Source organism: Perognathus longimembris, chromosome 9, assembly GCF_023159225.1.
Source record: "Perognathus longimembris pacificus isolate PPM17 chromosome 9, ASM2315922v1, whole genome shotgun sequence".
Lineage (NCBI taxonomy): Eukaryota > Metazoa > Chordata > Mammalia > Rodentia > Heteromyidae > Perognathus > Perognathus longimembris.
Genome location: NC_063169.1, coordinates 11,393,633 through 11,409,710, shown reverse-complemented (window position 1 = coordinate 11,409,710; position 16,078 = coordinate 11,393,633). Strand labels below are relative to the sequence as shown.

The window sequence follows — 16,078 nt, the reverse complement described above, 5'->3', positions numbered from 1 at the left end:
AATTTGGGTGACAGACACAATGGCCAGGTGCTTTATGAACCAATGTGAATGAGGAAACCAGCTGTGTGTGGTCACAGGAAGGTGCAATAAAGTGTTAGAAGAAAAGGCCGGACACCAAATAAAAGTCTGCAGAAACTGCCTGGAACAAAATATCATTGTTTGAGTGGAACGCTTTGTTGTCACAGCCATAAACAGTTGGAACCAAGAGATAAGCCCTAATCACTATGGAATGTTCTAGGAGAGCCACAGAAACTAATGAATGAAGCTTTGTTTGTGTGGTGTCAAGAAAATCAAAGCTTTATGTTAGTGCTCCATAATTCATATCGTAAAGTACACCTGAGAGAGAGAGCGTTGGCATACTAATAGTGTTGTCAAAGTGTCCACCATGTCTTTTTTTTATAATGAAGTCTTTCATAAAACAGAATATTCTGACTGTATAATCCATGCAATTTTGGGTGGAGGCTACATTCTTCTTCTTTAGCTGTCATCCTAAAGTGTTCACATTCCCTTTTTAGAAATTGAGAGATATGACTGAGTATAAGATGTGTTTGAAATAGCTGCTTTTAGGCTGGGGGTATAGTTCAGTGGTGGAGAAATCACCTCATGTACACAAATCCCTGGGTTCGATCCCCAGCATCACCAGAACCAAAGTCGTGATTTTATTCTACAATTGTAACTAGCGAGGCAAGACCGGCGCTGCCAGAGCTCCGGAATCACCTGTATTAAACCAGCTGGATCTTGTTCTGCACCAAGTCAAAAAAGAAAGAAAGAAAAAACAAAGATAAGGCAAGCCAGGAAATCACAAATGCTTCACAGAGAAAATATTACCTTGGCTATTCATGATGTCATTCAAGTTAATTATACACAGAGGATAATTTAACTATTTTAGGGCAAAAGGCTAAGTAATCTGCCCACAGCAAGGAACAGGCTATGCGAGAGAAAAAGCCCTATGGGGGACATTGGCTGCCTGGCAGAAACCAAGGCAGGGCTCTCGGTTAAATTCCAGGGTGCAGACTGGAGTCACTGGGCCTTCTGGTTAGCCACAGAACCACTGGAACTGAAGCCATCAAAGGCCAACCTCCTATCTCCTGCTTGCACGTCCAAAACCATTCCAGCCTAGATCCTGTGTAGGTTGCGCTTTGGTCATGGAGTTCTATGTGAATTTTCAAAAGACCCATACCCTAAGAACCATTAAAGAAAAACTAGGAGAGCCTAAAGACAAATGGAACTTGAAGGGTTTTTTCCCCCCTCTTGTTGTTTTTGCTTTTACTATTCTATTACTCTTCTTCCTGCCATTAGTTAGTCTATCAACTCATTTAATATTATAATTCAGACATTTAAGAAATATTTATAGCTAAGAGCATTCAGTGAATGTTTGTTTCTTCTGATTTCTTACATTCTTTGGTTATATAGAATTCCCGAAAGCCTTTTTAATTTTAACCATTAAACGCCTAAAAGAAATCTTACAAAAATACGTCAGTCTGTATTAAGATTTTTTTTTCCAAAGTATGAACATATATCCTCCAGTATGAATGCCACTGTATTCAGAGGGGGGAGTCTAGCTGTCTTCACACAGGGGCAGAAGCAGAAAAGAAGTATCATGATGTCATCCGTGATTATACAGAGAGATAATATTAGAAATCTCTTTTCAACTTCTCTTACCTTTCTTTTGCCAAACTTGCTTTGAATCAAATAAAGTATTATTTTTAACATAAAAAGAAAAGTGCCGCACCATGCAAAGCTTTGTCAGGAATCCTGCCTCCCACTGGGACCACAGTGAATGTGTGAGCTCAGGCCTGGCTGACAAGGTGGGCAGTGGACAGAGTGCCAAGGGCATAGGGAGCCCTGGGGACAAAGAAGCAGAGGGAAGGGGGCGTGAGCGTGGGGGGAGGGGCAGAATGGGATGACGCAGTCTATGATCCTTACATATAATTCCATCATTATGTCATCCGAAGATCATAATCACAGCTATCCATAGGCTGGGATATCAATCTATCAAGTTTGAGGAATTTGGTTTTGAATGGAAACTGACATAGGCCATCATTCTTTTTTCTTCTCTCTCTCTCTCCCTTCTGTTTTTCTTTCTTATTTCCTTGTTCCCCTTTTTCCTTTCTTTTTTCTGTCGTTGCTTGTATTGTTGACACTAATTTCATTTTCTTTGCCACTTTTCACTGGAAACGTAAGCTTGGGCACAGGGTCATTGTATTCATTGATGGGTGAGGAATGCCACCTGTCATAACCCGCACACAAGAGAATAATGCATCCGGGTTTCAACCTGAAGGACTCTCCATCTAATGATTCAAATGCATTCTTAAATCTTAACGACAGTGTATACTGTGTTTTCATTGATATGGAGATAGGTGGGGTTTTTTTTGGGGGGGAGGATTATTTTGTTTTGCTTTTTAAATAGTCTCATAATACAGCTCTGTCGGGCCCCAAACTTGTAACCTTGTAGCTTTTGCCTGTAATCTTAGATACTGTAGATACTTCCAAGGCTGCTATGTGAGGATCACAATTCCAACTCAGCCTAGGCAGGAAAGTCTGTGAGACACTCTGTCTCTAATTAACCACCAAATAGCCAGAAGTAGAGCTGTGGCTCGAGTGGTAGAGCACTAGCCTTGAGCACAAAAGCTCAGGGACAGCACCCTGAGTTCAAGCCCTGGGCTTGAACTCTCTGTCTCTCTCTGTCTCTCTGTCTCTGTCTCTGTCTCTCTCTCTCTCTCTCTCTCTCTCTCTCTCTCTCTCTCTCTCTCTCTCTCTCTCTCTCTCTCTCATCTTCCTGACTCAGCCTCCTGAGAACTGGGACTGCACACCAGCTCATTGTTCCTATTTTCTTGGTGGGCTTATTTTCTGAGTTCTTAAATAGTATTGTTCTAATAGTAAGGAGAAAGATGGTTCTCTTTAAGGGTCTGGTCACAGATCTTTGTGCCTGCTTAATGTGATTAATATAGTGTTTACTAAATTATTTTCTTACATTGGACATTTAAACTTTTTGTGTTTGTTTTACTGCTAATTTAGACCATTGATTCAGCTAGTCATCCAAGTCATGCTTTCTTTAAAAAGAAAGTACATTTCCTTATTGCTTTGTGTTTACTTGGAATGTTTGCATGAATTAGAAGGTAATTTTCAACTTTGACCATTAATGATTATCTCAAGGCACTCCAGAATTGCCTCACAAAGAAACACCTGTGAATAATGTGATCAAATGGTGAGGAGAACATGATTCCCCTTTTATTTTCTCTCCTTCTCTTCTGCCATGGGTTCTTTTCTAAATCAGTGTACTCTGCAATTTTGGTATCTCGTTTTCTTTTAAATTTTGTGTTTTCAAGTAATGACTCTGCTTAATTAAATTGGCAATTCCCTACCCCCTTTCTCCCTGATAGGCTTTTCATCTTTTTTCCCCCCATGTGTTCTTCTAAAAATAATTAATAACCTTACATGTAACACAAGGCAGTTTGAAACCAGGTGCTGGTACCTCATGCCTATAATCCTAGCTATGCAAGGAATTGAGATCTGAGAATCTTGATTTGATGCCAGCCTAGGCAGTCAAATCAGACAGACTCTTATTGCCAGCTAATCAGAAAACAAGGAAACACTGGAAGGGGAGGTATGGCTCAAGTGGTAGAGCACCAGCCTTGAACACAAAAGCCATGTTAGGAATGCAAGGCCCCCAGTTCAAGCCCCCCACCCATAACTACCACACAGTGTTTTCAAGAAATAAATACATGTTATGGTTCTAACTATAATTGGGTTAAGTAGCCTAAACCTTTCAAAGTTGTTTCTTTAGAACTTGTACTTATGCTTGAAAATAGACTTGTTGCATTTTTGATAAGGATGTGTTCTTGATGACATGCTTCTATCCCTGCTATGATAGAAACGGAAGTGTTTTCTTTCTCTGCAGCTTAAAGTGAGTAGAAAGAATCTTCTTAATATCTGCAAGCTTATATTTAAAATCAGTAGGAACGAGAAGAATGACTCCCTGTTTGAAAACGACGACATCTTGGGTGAGTGAACGTTGGGCCTGCGGACAATGAAAACTTTTGAGAAAAAAAAAAGCTACAATGATGGCAGCAGGGAGATTTTATTTTCTAGTGAAATACAGACGATGCAATGAGGATTTTTGAGCCTCCTCTGTTTTCGACATTCAGTTTAATGGCTCATGTGGAGTCCAGTGTGACATTTTGTTTTGTTTCCAAATTCATACAGGGACTTTATAAGGTACTTTTTATAATGTTCAAGTGGCTTTACAGGATGATACTAAAAAAGAAAATCCGTTAATTTCCTATTAGAAAAAAACAAACCAGTAGCTTTCTTACATTGTCAAAATTCTTTTCATCATTGATGAAGATACTAGAAAAATAGACAAAAATAGTAAAAAGGCTCACCCTCTATTCCTTCCATTCCATTCCTACCCACTCATCCCAGAACTGTAGGTGATAGTGCTTAGGTGTATCTTCCTTGTCCTTTTCCAGTACACAGTACACACACACACACACACACACACACACACACACACACACACACATACACAAACCATATACATTATTTTGAAAAATTATTTTCTTTTGGTATTCTAGAGATGACTAAAAATCAAGAGACATCTCTGTTGTATGTTTGCCATCAAAATGTTGCCAATGTAGACAGAGACATTTTATTAAATACCAATTCTTGACATACCCCTAAATAATTTGCATCTGTACACAGTTACCTAAATGGACAGCTTTGAGGTAATGTTTCTGCTCTGAGTGTCCACTGTGTGAAAAAAAAACTGTCTTCTTTTGATAACAGAATAACTGTTCTCAACCTGTCTTCCTCCTCCTCTTCCTCTTCCCCCTTATCAGCAGACCGAGCAGTACTAAAAGCCATGTCTGTCAATGAGTCACCTAATTGAGAATTGTAGACTGAAAGCAAAGAAATAATCTGACAAGTAATCATATTGACATTAATACACTTAGTAGGAGATTATTTATTACCCTGAGTAGAGTTGCCAGGATTATTCGTGGAATCTAGTAGTTGGATGTCATTTGGGTAGATGTTCTTATATTATCTTAGGAAAAGATGGATATCATATTCAATTTATCTTTTCTATGGCAATTGAGATTTTTTTAAAGTTTCTGTCTTGGTTTATTTCCCTTTAATATAGCAACAAATATACTCTTAGGTTTGTTGAAATTTAACTCAAACTCCTATAATGATTAAAATTAATAACTCAAAATTTTTGTAGCCAAAGCAAGCAAATATTAGTAGGAGGCAGACGACAGCATTTGATTTAAAGAATACTTTCTTACTTGTGCATTAAGTTATCCTTAACAACCATTTGCATGTAGGTTTGTATGACCATATTTTCCAAATCGTATTTGATGTTCATATACAAGTGCTCTGATATATTCTCCTCTGGCAAGTAGGAGACAACTTAGACACTCACAGTAATTCATGTTTCTGGCAGAATTATTATTGGAAGTACTGAGAAGTGAAGATGTACGAACTAACACCGAAGCCTTTTTATACTGTATGGGGACGATCAAATTCCTTTCTGGAAATCCAGGATTCCTTACTGAAATGATCAACAAAGGTGCTGTGGAAATATTGCTGAATCTGATCAAGCAAATGAATGAGCACACTGCACAATGTGGCACATGTTTGCCTAATTTGGACCACTTGTTAGTTCAGGTAAGTGTTTTGCTTATTAAAAGGGTTAGCTATGTGGCTAACCGCCTGATGATGTTGAGATCTGAGGATCATGGTTGGACGCCAGCCAGAGCAGAAAAATCCAAGACTCCTGTCTCCAATTAACCAGCAAGAAGCCAGAAATGGAGATGTGGCTCAAGTGGTAGAATATCAGTCTTGAGTGAAAAAGCCAAGAAAGAGCAAGAGACCCTGAATTCAAGACTCCAGTACCAACACACACACACACACACACACACACACACACACACACTCACACACTCACACACACACACACACACTCACACACTCCTTGACATCTATTTCCACTGCCCGAAGAGGAAAGCAAGTCTGGATGAAAAAGTTGCAATTCTTTGCAAAAGTGTTGAGTGCTTAGAGTTTCCAAACGAGTGTGGCCTGAGATTGGTTCTGTTGATTGGTAGCTGAGGCTATGGCTTCTCTACCTACCACAAGAAGCAGAAGGGAATGACACACGGGGTGAACAGGCCCAGGGTGTGCAAATGACATGCAGGGAACAAAACTAGATACATTTATTAGGACCAGAGCAAGAGGGAAAATCTTGTTAGGTGTTGGACTTTTATTACTGCTTTTGAGACAGATTAAATTTCGTGGTTCAATTATGTTCACTGGAGCTGGTCTGGCTCTCATATTCTCTTTTAGATGAGATTTTACTCTTAATAGCATTTATATAGAGAATAATAGCATTCTTGATATAATAACTCATGCTATTTGGAATGTGCTTGTCAATTAATGATGATTCATTGAGCATTCAGAGTGCTGTAAGCCATTAGAAAAAAATGTTCAAAATTAGATTTACATCCTGACTTCAAGATACTTAAAAATATTTATGAGGATTATTAATTTTGGATTTGGGTCTTTCTGTATTTTAAAGAAGGTGGTAAAAACCTCTTGCTTAAAGATGGTAAAAACCTCTTGCTTAAAGATGGATGATGCATGATTCCATTGGCGTGCTATGTTTGGTCCAGGAAGATTTGAGAAATATTATTCTCTGGCTGTCAGTGTTTTGAATCATATTCAGAGTTTTCCTTATTAACAAATTCTTGTTACATAACGATGATCATTTCTGTTAAAATGTAAGAGCACATAGGGAAGACTATAAAAATTGCCGGAACTAAGTAAAATGGAGCATGTTTCTAATCTCAACACTTGGGAGGCTGAGGCAGGAGGATCATGAGTTTGAGGCCACCCTGGGCTATGTAGCAAGACTGCCTCAAAACAACAAAAGAAGGAAGGAAAGAAGGGATGGAGAGGAAGGAGAGAGGGAGGGGAAGGAGGGAGGGAGGGGAAGGGAATGGAAGATGAAAGGGAGGGATTTGGAGGGTTCTCAGAACTGTGTATCGCGTCTTGGGCAGAACCACAACCCTTTGTCTATACCCTCCTTCAGAACCTGCTAAGTCCTGGCCATAGGACATTTTAAAAACAATCTTGTTCAACTAGAAAAAAAAAGTTACTTGAGGTTGTATTAATAACGTTATCTTCAAGAAGAGAGAAGGCGAACATTACAGAAGCTTTTTAAAAATACAATCTGGGTGCTAATGGCTCTCCCCTGTATTAGCTACTCTGGAGGCTGAGATCTGGGGATCAGGTTTAAAGTCAGCTCAGGCAGGAAAGTCCGGAGTCTCTTATCTCCAATTAACCGCGAGAAAACTAGAAGTGGAGCTGAGGCTCAAAGGGGTGGAGTGCTGGCCTTGAGCAAAAAGGCTCAGGGACAAAGCCCCTGTCCCGGAGTTCTAGCCCCATGACCACAAAACAAACGAACAAATAAATGTTGGGCTGTCTTTTAGGACAGCAACCCAAAGAACCTCAGTAGTTTGGGTGTATTTTCTGGGGTCCTTCTAACGAACTCCGCACCTGGCTAGGGCACACACCGTCCTGTTTCCCCCAGCTGCCTGTCACAGCTTCGAGGGGGTGGGAAGCATCTGCAGCTGGGTGGGCGCTGAGGGCTGCCTAGGCTTTGGGAAACGGACAAGGCCATACATGGGGTCTTGGGAGATGCTGAGGACCTCATGCTGTCCACAGCAGAGGGATTGCGGGGTGGGGGGGGGAGCCCTGGGTGGGGTGGGTCTCGGATGCCAGGCTGCAGAGGGAGGAGGCCTGGGAGGGATGGGCCTCGGATGCCAGGCTGCAGAGTGCCACCATTGGGATCCACACAGGGAAGGAGCCAGTGAGATCAGAGTGGCAGCAAAATGATGGCGTACTAGGGGATAGCTGGAGAGTGCCTGGAGGGGAACAGATTGGAGAGCCCACATCTCAGATGCATGAAGAGGTGTTGCTGGAGTTTTTAGACTGATTCTAGTAGAGCTGATGGAATGCTTGTAGATGGAAAGCTCCTTCATTGCAGAGGGCTTGAGGTTGCATAGAGGAAAACACTCAAGTGTTGTCTTTGATGGTTTGTGTGGTGTCTAGCGCACGTCCATGCACACACATCTGCATATTCAGCAAGTGGCTGCAGTCAACAGACAGCCATTCCACCTGTGTTTGTGAGTAGCTGCCCAGGGCCAGGTTGTTCTGGTGGTGACAGTGACAGACAGCTACAGTCAGGACCCACCTTTCCGTGGTTCCCCATAACCCAATAACAGTGTGCCAATGACTGGCTCTGCCCCACCCCCATCTACTTCTGCTTTGAGTTCTGTACCTGGGCCTCTAATCCCATTTTGAGAAGGTGAGAGGGCCTGTGGCCTCATCTGTGGCCTTAGCACTCACAGTCTGGCCAAAACTACATATGAGTTGGTAAAACCATAACCCAAGCAGATTAGACTGTATGTGTTCACTAAATTCCAAAATGGTAGAATTTAAGAAGTGCTCCCTGAGAAATGCAGCCGCTAGAAGACAAGGCTCCTGTGGGCCAGTGGTGCCCAGCATTACCTAAAGAGGGGACACAGAGGGAAACCTTGTTAGTGTGGATCTAGAATGAACTCTCACCAGGTGTTAGGGGTCATTTGGGACTTTTGAAGACCAACAATTGTGAAGGTGTGATACAGGAGGTAGGGATGATTCCTTCCTTCAGAAAGTCTCTTTGGACTTCTGCCACGCCCCGCCCCCCCTCCTGGGGAATGGAAGGAATGTCTTCTATTTCCAATATTTGGTATTTCCTAAATACCCTAGTGTCTCATCTGTCCCATGTGTCTTGAAATCATTATGTACAAAGCTGCTTCATTACAATTAAAGACAATCTCCATATTCTTCCATTTACAACTACATAGCTATAGATGTTTAATGTAAATATTTAAACTAGGCTGACCTGAATTTGCATTCCTAATTCTTACATTGGGTTTTATTTCCAACCTTTTGTTTTCTTTACAGTCAACTCATTTAGATTCCTCCCTCCCCACCTCCCCCCTCCCTCCCTCCCTCCCTCCCTCCCCCCCTCCTTCCTTTCCTTCTTCCATCCTATTAGTTTTTTCGGTGTGAGGATGGAACCCAGAGCATTGCTCACACTAAGCGAGCTATCCACTTCACTGAGCTATCCACTTCACTGAGCTATCCACTTCACTGAGCTATCCACTTCACTGCCCAATCCTCAGAGGAACATCTATTCTCCCTGCTTTTAACAGACCGTTGTGCAAGTTAGGAGCATTGTGTCAGACAGGGCTGGCTTGGGCGCCTTGCCTCTCATCCTGTTCCACTTCTCTGGCTCTAAGCCTTCAAGCATCAGCCCAGAGACTCACCCCACCCCAAGTCCTTGTCCCACTCACTCCCCTGCGTCCCAGTGTCCCAGTCCACTTGGCTTCTCAGGTAAAGTTTTCAGGAAGGTGAGTCTTCCTACTTCCTACTGTTCCTCCATTCTGACTTTTGGAAAATAAGATTATTGGAGACTTGACAGCTAAACAACAACAAAGGAGATATTTCTTTTGAAGGATTGACTAGGAGGCAGCGGGTGAGAATTTCTTGGGGTTTTGATTGAGTAGACATTGACATGTAGTGCAAGTTGCTCAGATCTGGTGTGTTTGGGGAGTTTGACAAAAGTGCACTGCCCCGTGACTGGTCCACATCCTCATCAAGACACACGAGATATATATGGCCTCCGAAACTTCCTCCCACCTCTCCCCAGGAATCCCCACTCTTCTGCCCCCCAAAGAGAGCCAGCTTTCTGATCTCTTTCACCACACAGAAAGCTCTTCCTGTTCTGCCACATAATACAGATGGAATATACAGTGTGTGCTTTTGTGGCTGGCCTTTTTTTTTTAAGCTTTTATTTCGAACTAAGTATAAATTCACAAAATGTTGCAAAAATAGTACAGAGAGGTCTCATGATGGTCCCATCATGGCTACACCTTACGTAACTCCAGAAGTTATCAAAACTAAGAAATAAACATGGAAAGAATATAGTTAATATAAGTACTGTCTAGTTTGTTTTGCTTAGGGAACCATCCCTGGGGTTGGATGGTCACAGTGCATGGCGTTGGTTACTAAGCTTGCTAGTTTTTTATTTTTATTTTTTGCCAGTCCTGGGGCTTGGACTCAGGGCCTGAGCCCTGTCCCTAGATTCTTTTGCTCAAGTCTAGCACTCTACCACAGCATGACTTCGGGCTTTTTCTTTTTATGTGGTACTGAGGAATTGAACCCAGGGCTTCATGCATGCTAGGCAAGCACTCTGCCACTAAGCCAGCTTCCAAGCCCCAGCTTGCTAATTTTTTAATCTCACAAAAAACTTTAATGATGTGTTTGTTGATTGGAAGGAGGCAATTGTTTTCTAATCAGGAACTGTCCTTCCTATAAAGACATGCCAAACCCAGCAGCAAAACTAACCAGTCACTAGTGATTCATGCCTATAGTCCTAGCTACGTCAGGAAGCTGAGATAGGAGGCCCACAGTTTAAAGCCAGCCTGGGCAAAAGAGCCTGTGAGATTCTTATCACCAGTACAAAGCTAGGCATGGAGCTGTGTCCCTAGAGCTCTTGAAGCCACGAGTTTGGTCCTCAGTACCAGCACAAAAACAAATCCTAAGCAATCACTCACTTATTGTGGGAGAGTAGGCTTTAGAGCCCAAGCTCTTCCATCTCCCTTCTCTGCCCTTTCTTGGGACTCACACTTGCCCCAGATTCTACAGGGACAACAGATCTGAAGCTGTGGGGAGACTCCGAGGCCTAAGCATGCAATGCCTTGGGGGGGGGGGGGGGGGCGGGAGCGAACTTGGACACAGTGGATTAGGAAGGGACGGGCCAGCCAATTTTCCAATCTGGAATCCTCAAATGTTGTTTGCCTACCCAGTCACACCCCTCAAGAGGAAGGGAGGGAGAAGAGAGAGCGGAAAGGGCTGGGATGGGATACATATGCAATCCCCACTCATCAATCAGGAATGGAGGCTTGGATTATACTAATGTCTTCTCTCAGCATGGAAGGTCCAGCACAGGAAATAGATCTCCAGGCCCAGTTTCTTTTCAACACTTCTGTCTGTTCAGCCTCCTCTGCTCACTGTACTGGGGGTGTGATGCATAGTACAGTGAATAAATATCACTAACTTTAACGGATAGCTATGAAAATCCATGTGATGACTTCAAGTTTGATTGCTATTTGCTTATTGTTGTTTATTTGCTTGTAGTGCTGGGGATTCAATCCTAGGCCTCACACATGCTAGGGAAGTGTTCTACCACTGAGCTACATCCCAAACACCTACTTGGTAATTCTTGTGTGTGTCTCAGATTTGAATTCAAGTCCCATACTCCTGACATTGTTTTTATTTTTATTTTTTTTGTTTTCTCAAGGCTAGCACTCTACCATTTGAGCCACAGCTCCACTTCTGGTTTTATGTTTGTTTTGTTTTTTTTGGCCAGGTAATTGGAGCTAAGAGTCTCTCAGATTTGTCTGCCTAGGCTGGGTTTGAACCAGGATCCTCAAATCTCAGCCTCCTGAGTAGGTAGAATTACAGGTGTGAGCCACCAGCACCTTGAGGGATCTCATAAACCCTCATTACATTCCTTTTCTTTATTTTTGCTCACATTGGCATTCTGTTTAGTTTCTATGGCATTCAAGATTGCTTCTGTATTAAAATATATAGTAACATAGAGGAATGAATTTTCTCCTAGTTTTACTAAAGTAACTGGCATATAGGCAAACATGAAGAGAACAATGAACAGGCAAATGTTGAGGCTCCAACTAGGACATCCGGCTTGAGGCCAGCACCATTTCCTGCTGAAGTAGGACACCCACAGTCTGAAATGTGTCAAAGAGACCTCAGGAGCCAGGTACCAAGTATCATCAAAAATCACAAACGAGGGCTGGGGATATAGCCTAGTGGCAAGAGTGCCTGCCTCGGATACATGAGGCCCTAGGTTCGATTCCCCAGCACCACATATACAGAAAACGGCCAGAAGTGGCGCTGTGGCTCAAGTGGCAGAGTGCTAGCCTTGAGCGGGAAGAAGCCAGGGACAGTGCTCAGGCCCTGAGTCCAAGGCCCAGGACTGGCCAAAAAAAAAAAAAAAAAATCACAAACGAATAATGCTCTTATAGCATATATCTTAGTAAATCCCAATTTAAAAGAAAACACTTGGGCATTTTTGATACCAGTCATTTCATGTGTACAGAATGGCACTGATCACAGGTGGGCCGATATGAAACTTATTGGGTTACCACATCGGCTGTGATTTGGGCACATATGTGGTTGGACTCAGTTGGGCACAAATCCAAAAAAGCGGAAACTTGCTTTTGTTACTAGACAGAGATGGTTTTGCTGAGGTTGGAAAATGGTGCGGCTCTGGTTTGTGATCATTTGGCACTGTCTGTGGTCTCTGGCAGCTGTATTTCTTCTTTCACATCGTCAGTGGGAAGGGAGCCATTCTGCCATTGGCAGTTCAGTTGAGATAAAGCCCCAGGGAGTTTGGTTATGGCTATTCCAGATGATGGCCAAATGAAAGAAACGTGTTTCGATACAAAGACCAAATCCAGTGCACAAAGCAGCAGACAAGGAGTCAAAAATCGAGGGTAGCAGCCTGCCTGGGAGCCTGCCTAGGCTTTCGGAGTCTATTTCTTCATCTTGAATTTGGGGTGCCTTCATGCCTTCCTTCTCTGCTTTTTACCTCGTCTCCTACCACTCAGCATTTTTCCCTGAGAAAGTCGTTAGCTCCCACTGGCCTCAGCTCGGCATCCAGAGGAAAGCCTCGGAGACTGGAGGCTGCTCTCCAAGTGGGGCGTCTTCATAGCTTCATGGGTATTAAGCACTGTGTCACCCACACCTCTACCGATCCCTTGACCTTTTTTTCTTTTTTCTGTCATGTGACTTGAACTCAGGGCCAAGGTGCTATTGCTAGACTATTTTGCTTAGGGCAGCACTCTACCGCTTTGAGCCACAGCACCACTTTTGGTTTTTCTCATGGTCAATTGGAGATAAAAGTTTCATGGACTTTCCTGCCCAGGCTGGCTTTGAACCTTGATCCTCAGATCTCAGTCTCCTGAGTAGCTAGGATTATAGGTGTGAGCCACTAGCACCCAGAAATTGTGAATACATTTTTAAAAATTGTACTTTTTTCTCCTTATTTTTGATACTAGGAATTGAACCCAGGCCATTGTACTTGCTAGGCCAGTGCTTTGCCACTGAGTTACATTCTGGCCCACTGAACTTCTTTATTCAAGGTTTCTGTGTGTGTGTGCATGCGTGCATGCGCGTGCATATGTGCATACATGCGTGCATGCGTGCGTCCTTCCTTGTATTGTGTGTTCTGGTACTAGGGCTTAAACTCAGTGCTCTTGCTTGCTTGGCTTTTTTGCACAAGTATAGCATTCTACCACTTGAACCACAGATCCACTTTTAGCATTTCGTGAAGATGAGTCTCGTATACTTATCTCCCTGGCACGATGGAGGAGGCCTTGGAGCAGGATTTCAGAGGCCTCTCCAGCAGCAGCGAGCAGCCTTGCTGGGGGGTGGGGGGGTGGGGGAGATGGAGAGACTGTAGAAGAAGCTTGTTTAGGGACTCTGTAGGGTCTGGGAAAGAGATGAAGTTGCAGGGATCTGGTGATGGAGAGAAGAGAAGGACGGACGATCAATCAGATGTGGAAGGTCAGAGCCTAAGAAGGAACTGCTGCTGGCTTGAATGAAGTAGAAAGGGAATAAATACACAGGGTACCAGTACCCTTCCTGAACGTTCATTATTCTTTCATCCAGTATTATTCTTAGTCTGCTCTTTCAAATGCATCTTAAAGCCCATTTTACCTTTCTCTTCCCTCCCTGCCTCCTCTCCCTTAGCAGTACTGGTGTTAGAACTACAGAAGGACTTATTTTGGCAAGGCAGGCAGATACTGGCCCTGTTTTGCATGGGGGTTGGAATGGGATCTCGCTTCCCACCAGGGGGAGTGCCTGAGCTGCGAGCCCATCTTTAGCCTCTGGGCCCTGCTGGGCCTTGCTGGGCCCAACAGCATGGCGACCAACTTTCCTCTGTGGATGGAGTATCACAGACTTCTCCGCCCATGCAGGTCGGTTTGGAACAGCAATCCTCCCATCTCAGCCTGGGATGACAGGGGTGAGCCACCCCATGCCAGGCTGTAAATTGTTCTCTTGGACAAAGGCTAAAGTCCATGGCTTTCCTGTTTAATGTAGACCACCACCACCAGCAAAGTAGCACAAATGTGTGAGACCTCAATTCTTGTCTCTTTGAAAGACAATGAGACTAAAAGAAAAATGTCACATGTCCTATGGTCACAGCCTTTATTTGCTGCTACTTACTATTCCATTTTTTACCTTTGAACCCAAGTAGGCTTTCTGTCTTTTCATGTCATGTTGCTTGTACCCAGGCCCACATTCTCCTGTGGAGAATCATAATGGGGTTTGATTTTCCTACTGATGACACAGAGTTATGGGGGTGATGGGGTGAGCTGTGCACAAACACACACTATCTGGGGAAGAGGGGAATGGGATAGGGGAGGGGTAAAGAGGGGAGAGGTTAATCAGGATACATCATATGCATGTGCACACATGCCCCTTTATACAACTACTATATTTGAATAAAAATATTTATGAGTAAAAATCCTTCAAAAATTGACACGCACACACATGCTTTTGCAGATCACCGCTGCACTGAGAAACTTGGTTGATTCATCACTAGCAAGAAGTAAACTCCTCAGCGCCAGCGCCCTTCCCCAGCTCTGCTCGGTGCTTGCACAGTACGTGGCTGACAAAGATGTTTGTACTAACATTGCTAGAATCTTCAGGTGGGTAGACAGCAGACATGCAGGAGCCTGACCAAAGTGCTAATGCTTATCTTTGGGGTTCCTATGGGTAACAGACAAGGAATTCTTTTATTATTCATTGTTGCTTTTTACTTTAAGTCCTAGAAAATGTTTTAAATCCGGTGGCCCTAGGGTAAAGAACACCATTTAACTGGATTTCATTTCCTGTGTGATTGTATGGCAACTCCAAATTCACACACGTGTCAGCCTCCTTCGTTCTTAGGCCAGCGGTGAGCTGTCCTGGAGGGTTTGTTTCTTTCCATTTTCTTTTTCAACTCCCTGGAGATAAAGCACTACACAGGAAACATGGCAGTCTGTGGCAGACGTGGAGACTGGATGTAAGAGTTTTAACTAAGATCGATCATTGTTTAGAAAGACTGATCTAATTCCGTTAGTAAGAGATGGTGACTTTAATTCTGTTGTTTGAACTTTGACTCGCACACTCACAAATCATTCCAGTACTTTATTCTTGAGGCCATGATCATATGGATTTAGGTTGCCTCAAAGGAAGATGCTGTTAAATTTTACAGCTGTCTTTAAATTATGCATTTACATTTTTTTGCTTGCTGCTCTTTAAAGGGTGCTTGCTAGGTAGGCGCTCTACCACTTGAGCCAGGCCTCTAGCCCCTTTTGTGTTGTTTGTGAGGTAGTGTCTTGCTTCCTGCCCAACTGGTGTGGGCTGTGATTTTCCTGCTTATGCTTTCCTGTGTCACCAAGCATGATGGTCACACCCCGTGGGACCCAGCCATTGGCTGAGATGGTGTCTCACAAATGTTACCCTATGACTTGAGCCATAGCTCCACTTCTGCCTTTTTCTGTTTATGTGGTACTGAGGAATTGAACCCAGGGCCTCATGCGTGCTAGGCAAGCACTCTACCACTAAGCCACATTCCCAGCCCAGGCTTTTTAATTTTTATGCCCTGTAACACAATTTTATAATTATCTCCATAAAGACTTAGTACATGCATTCTTGATGAATTCCTAGATCATACACGGTGTTTGCTGCAACTATAAATTATGAATGTAAATCTTTAAAAAAATTATTTTTCTCAGCCTGGCACTGGTGGCCTATGCCTAAAATACAAGCTACTCAGGTGGCTGAGATCTAATGAGGTTTAAGGCCAGCTGAGGCAGAAAAGTCCTCAAGACTCTTATCTCAAGCTAATCACCAGAAATGCTTGATGAGGAACATAGCTCAAGTAGTGCTGGAGTGC

At 43.2% G+C, this 16,078-nt stretch overlaps 1 protein-coding gene across 2 annotated transcripts in view; it reads left to right on the top strand.

The window, feature by feature from the left end:
- Armc2 (armadillo repeat containing 2) overlaps positions 1 to 16,078 on the top strand; it is a 101,765-nt gene that overhangs the window by 49,334 nt on the left and 36,353 nt on the right. For both annotated transcript variants that reach the window (XM_048353721.1, XM_048353720.1), the window contains 3 exons: positions 3,902 to 4,004; positions 5,447 to 5,670; positions 14,701 to 14,846. In XM_048353721.1, coding sequence (XP_048209678.1) covers positions 3,902 to 4,004; positions 5,447 to 5,670; positions 14,701 to 14,846 — 473 coding nt within the window. The remainder of the gene's footprint in view (positions 1 to 3,901; positions 4,005 to 5,446; positions 5,671 to 14,700; positions 14,847 to 16,078) is intronic.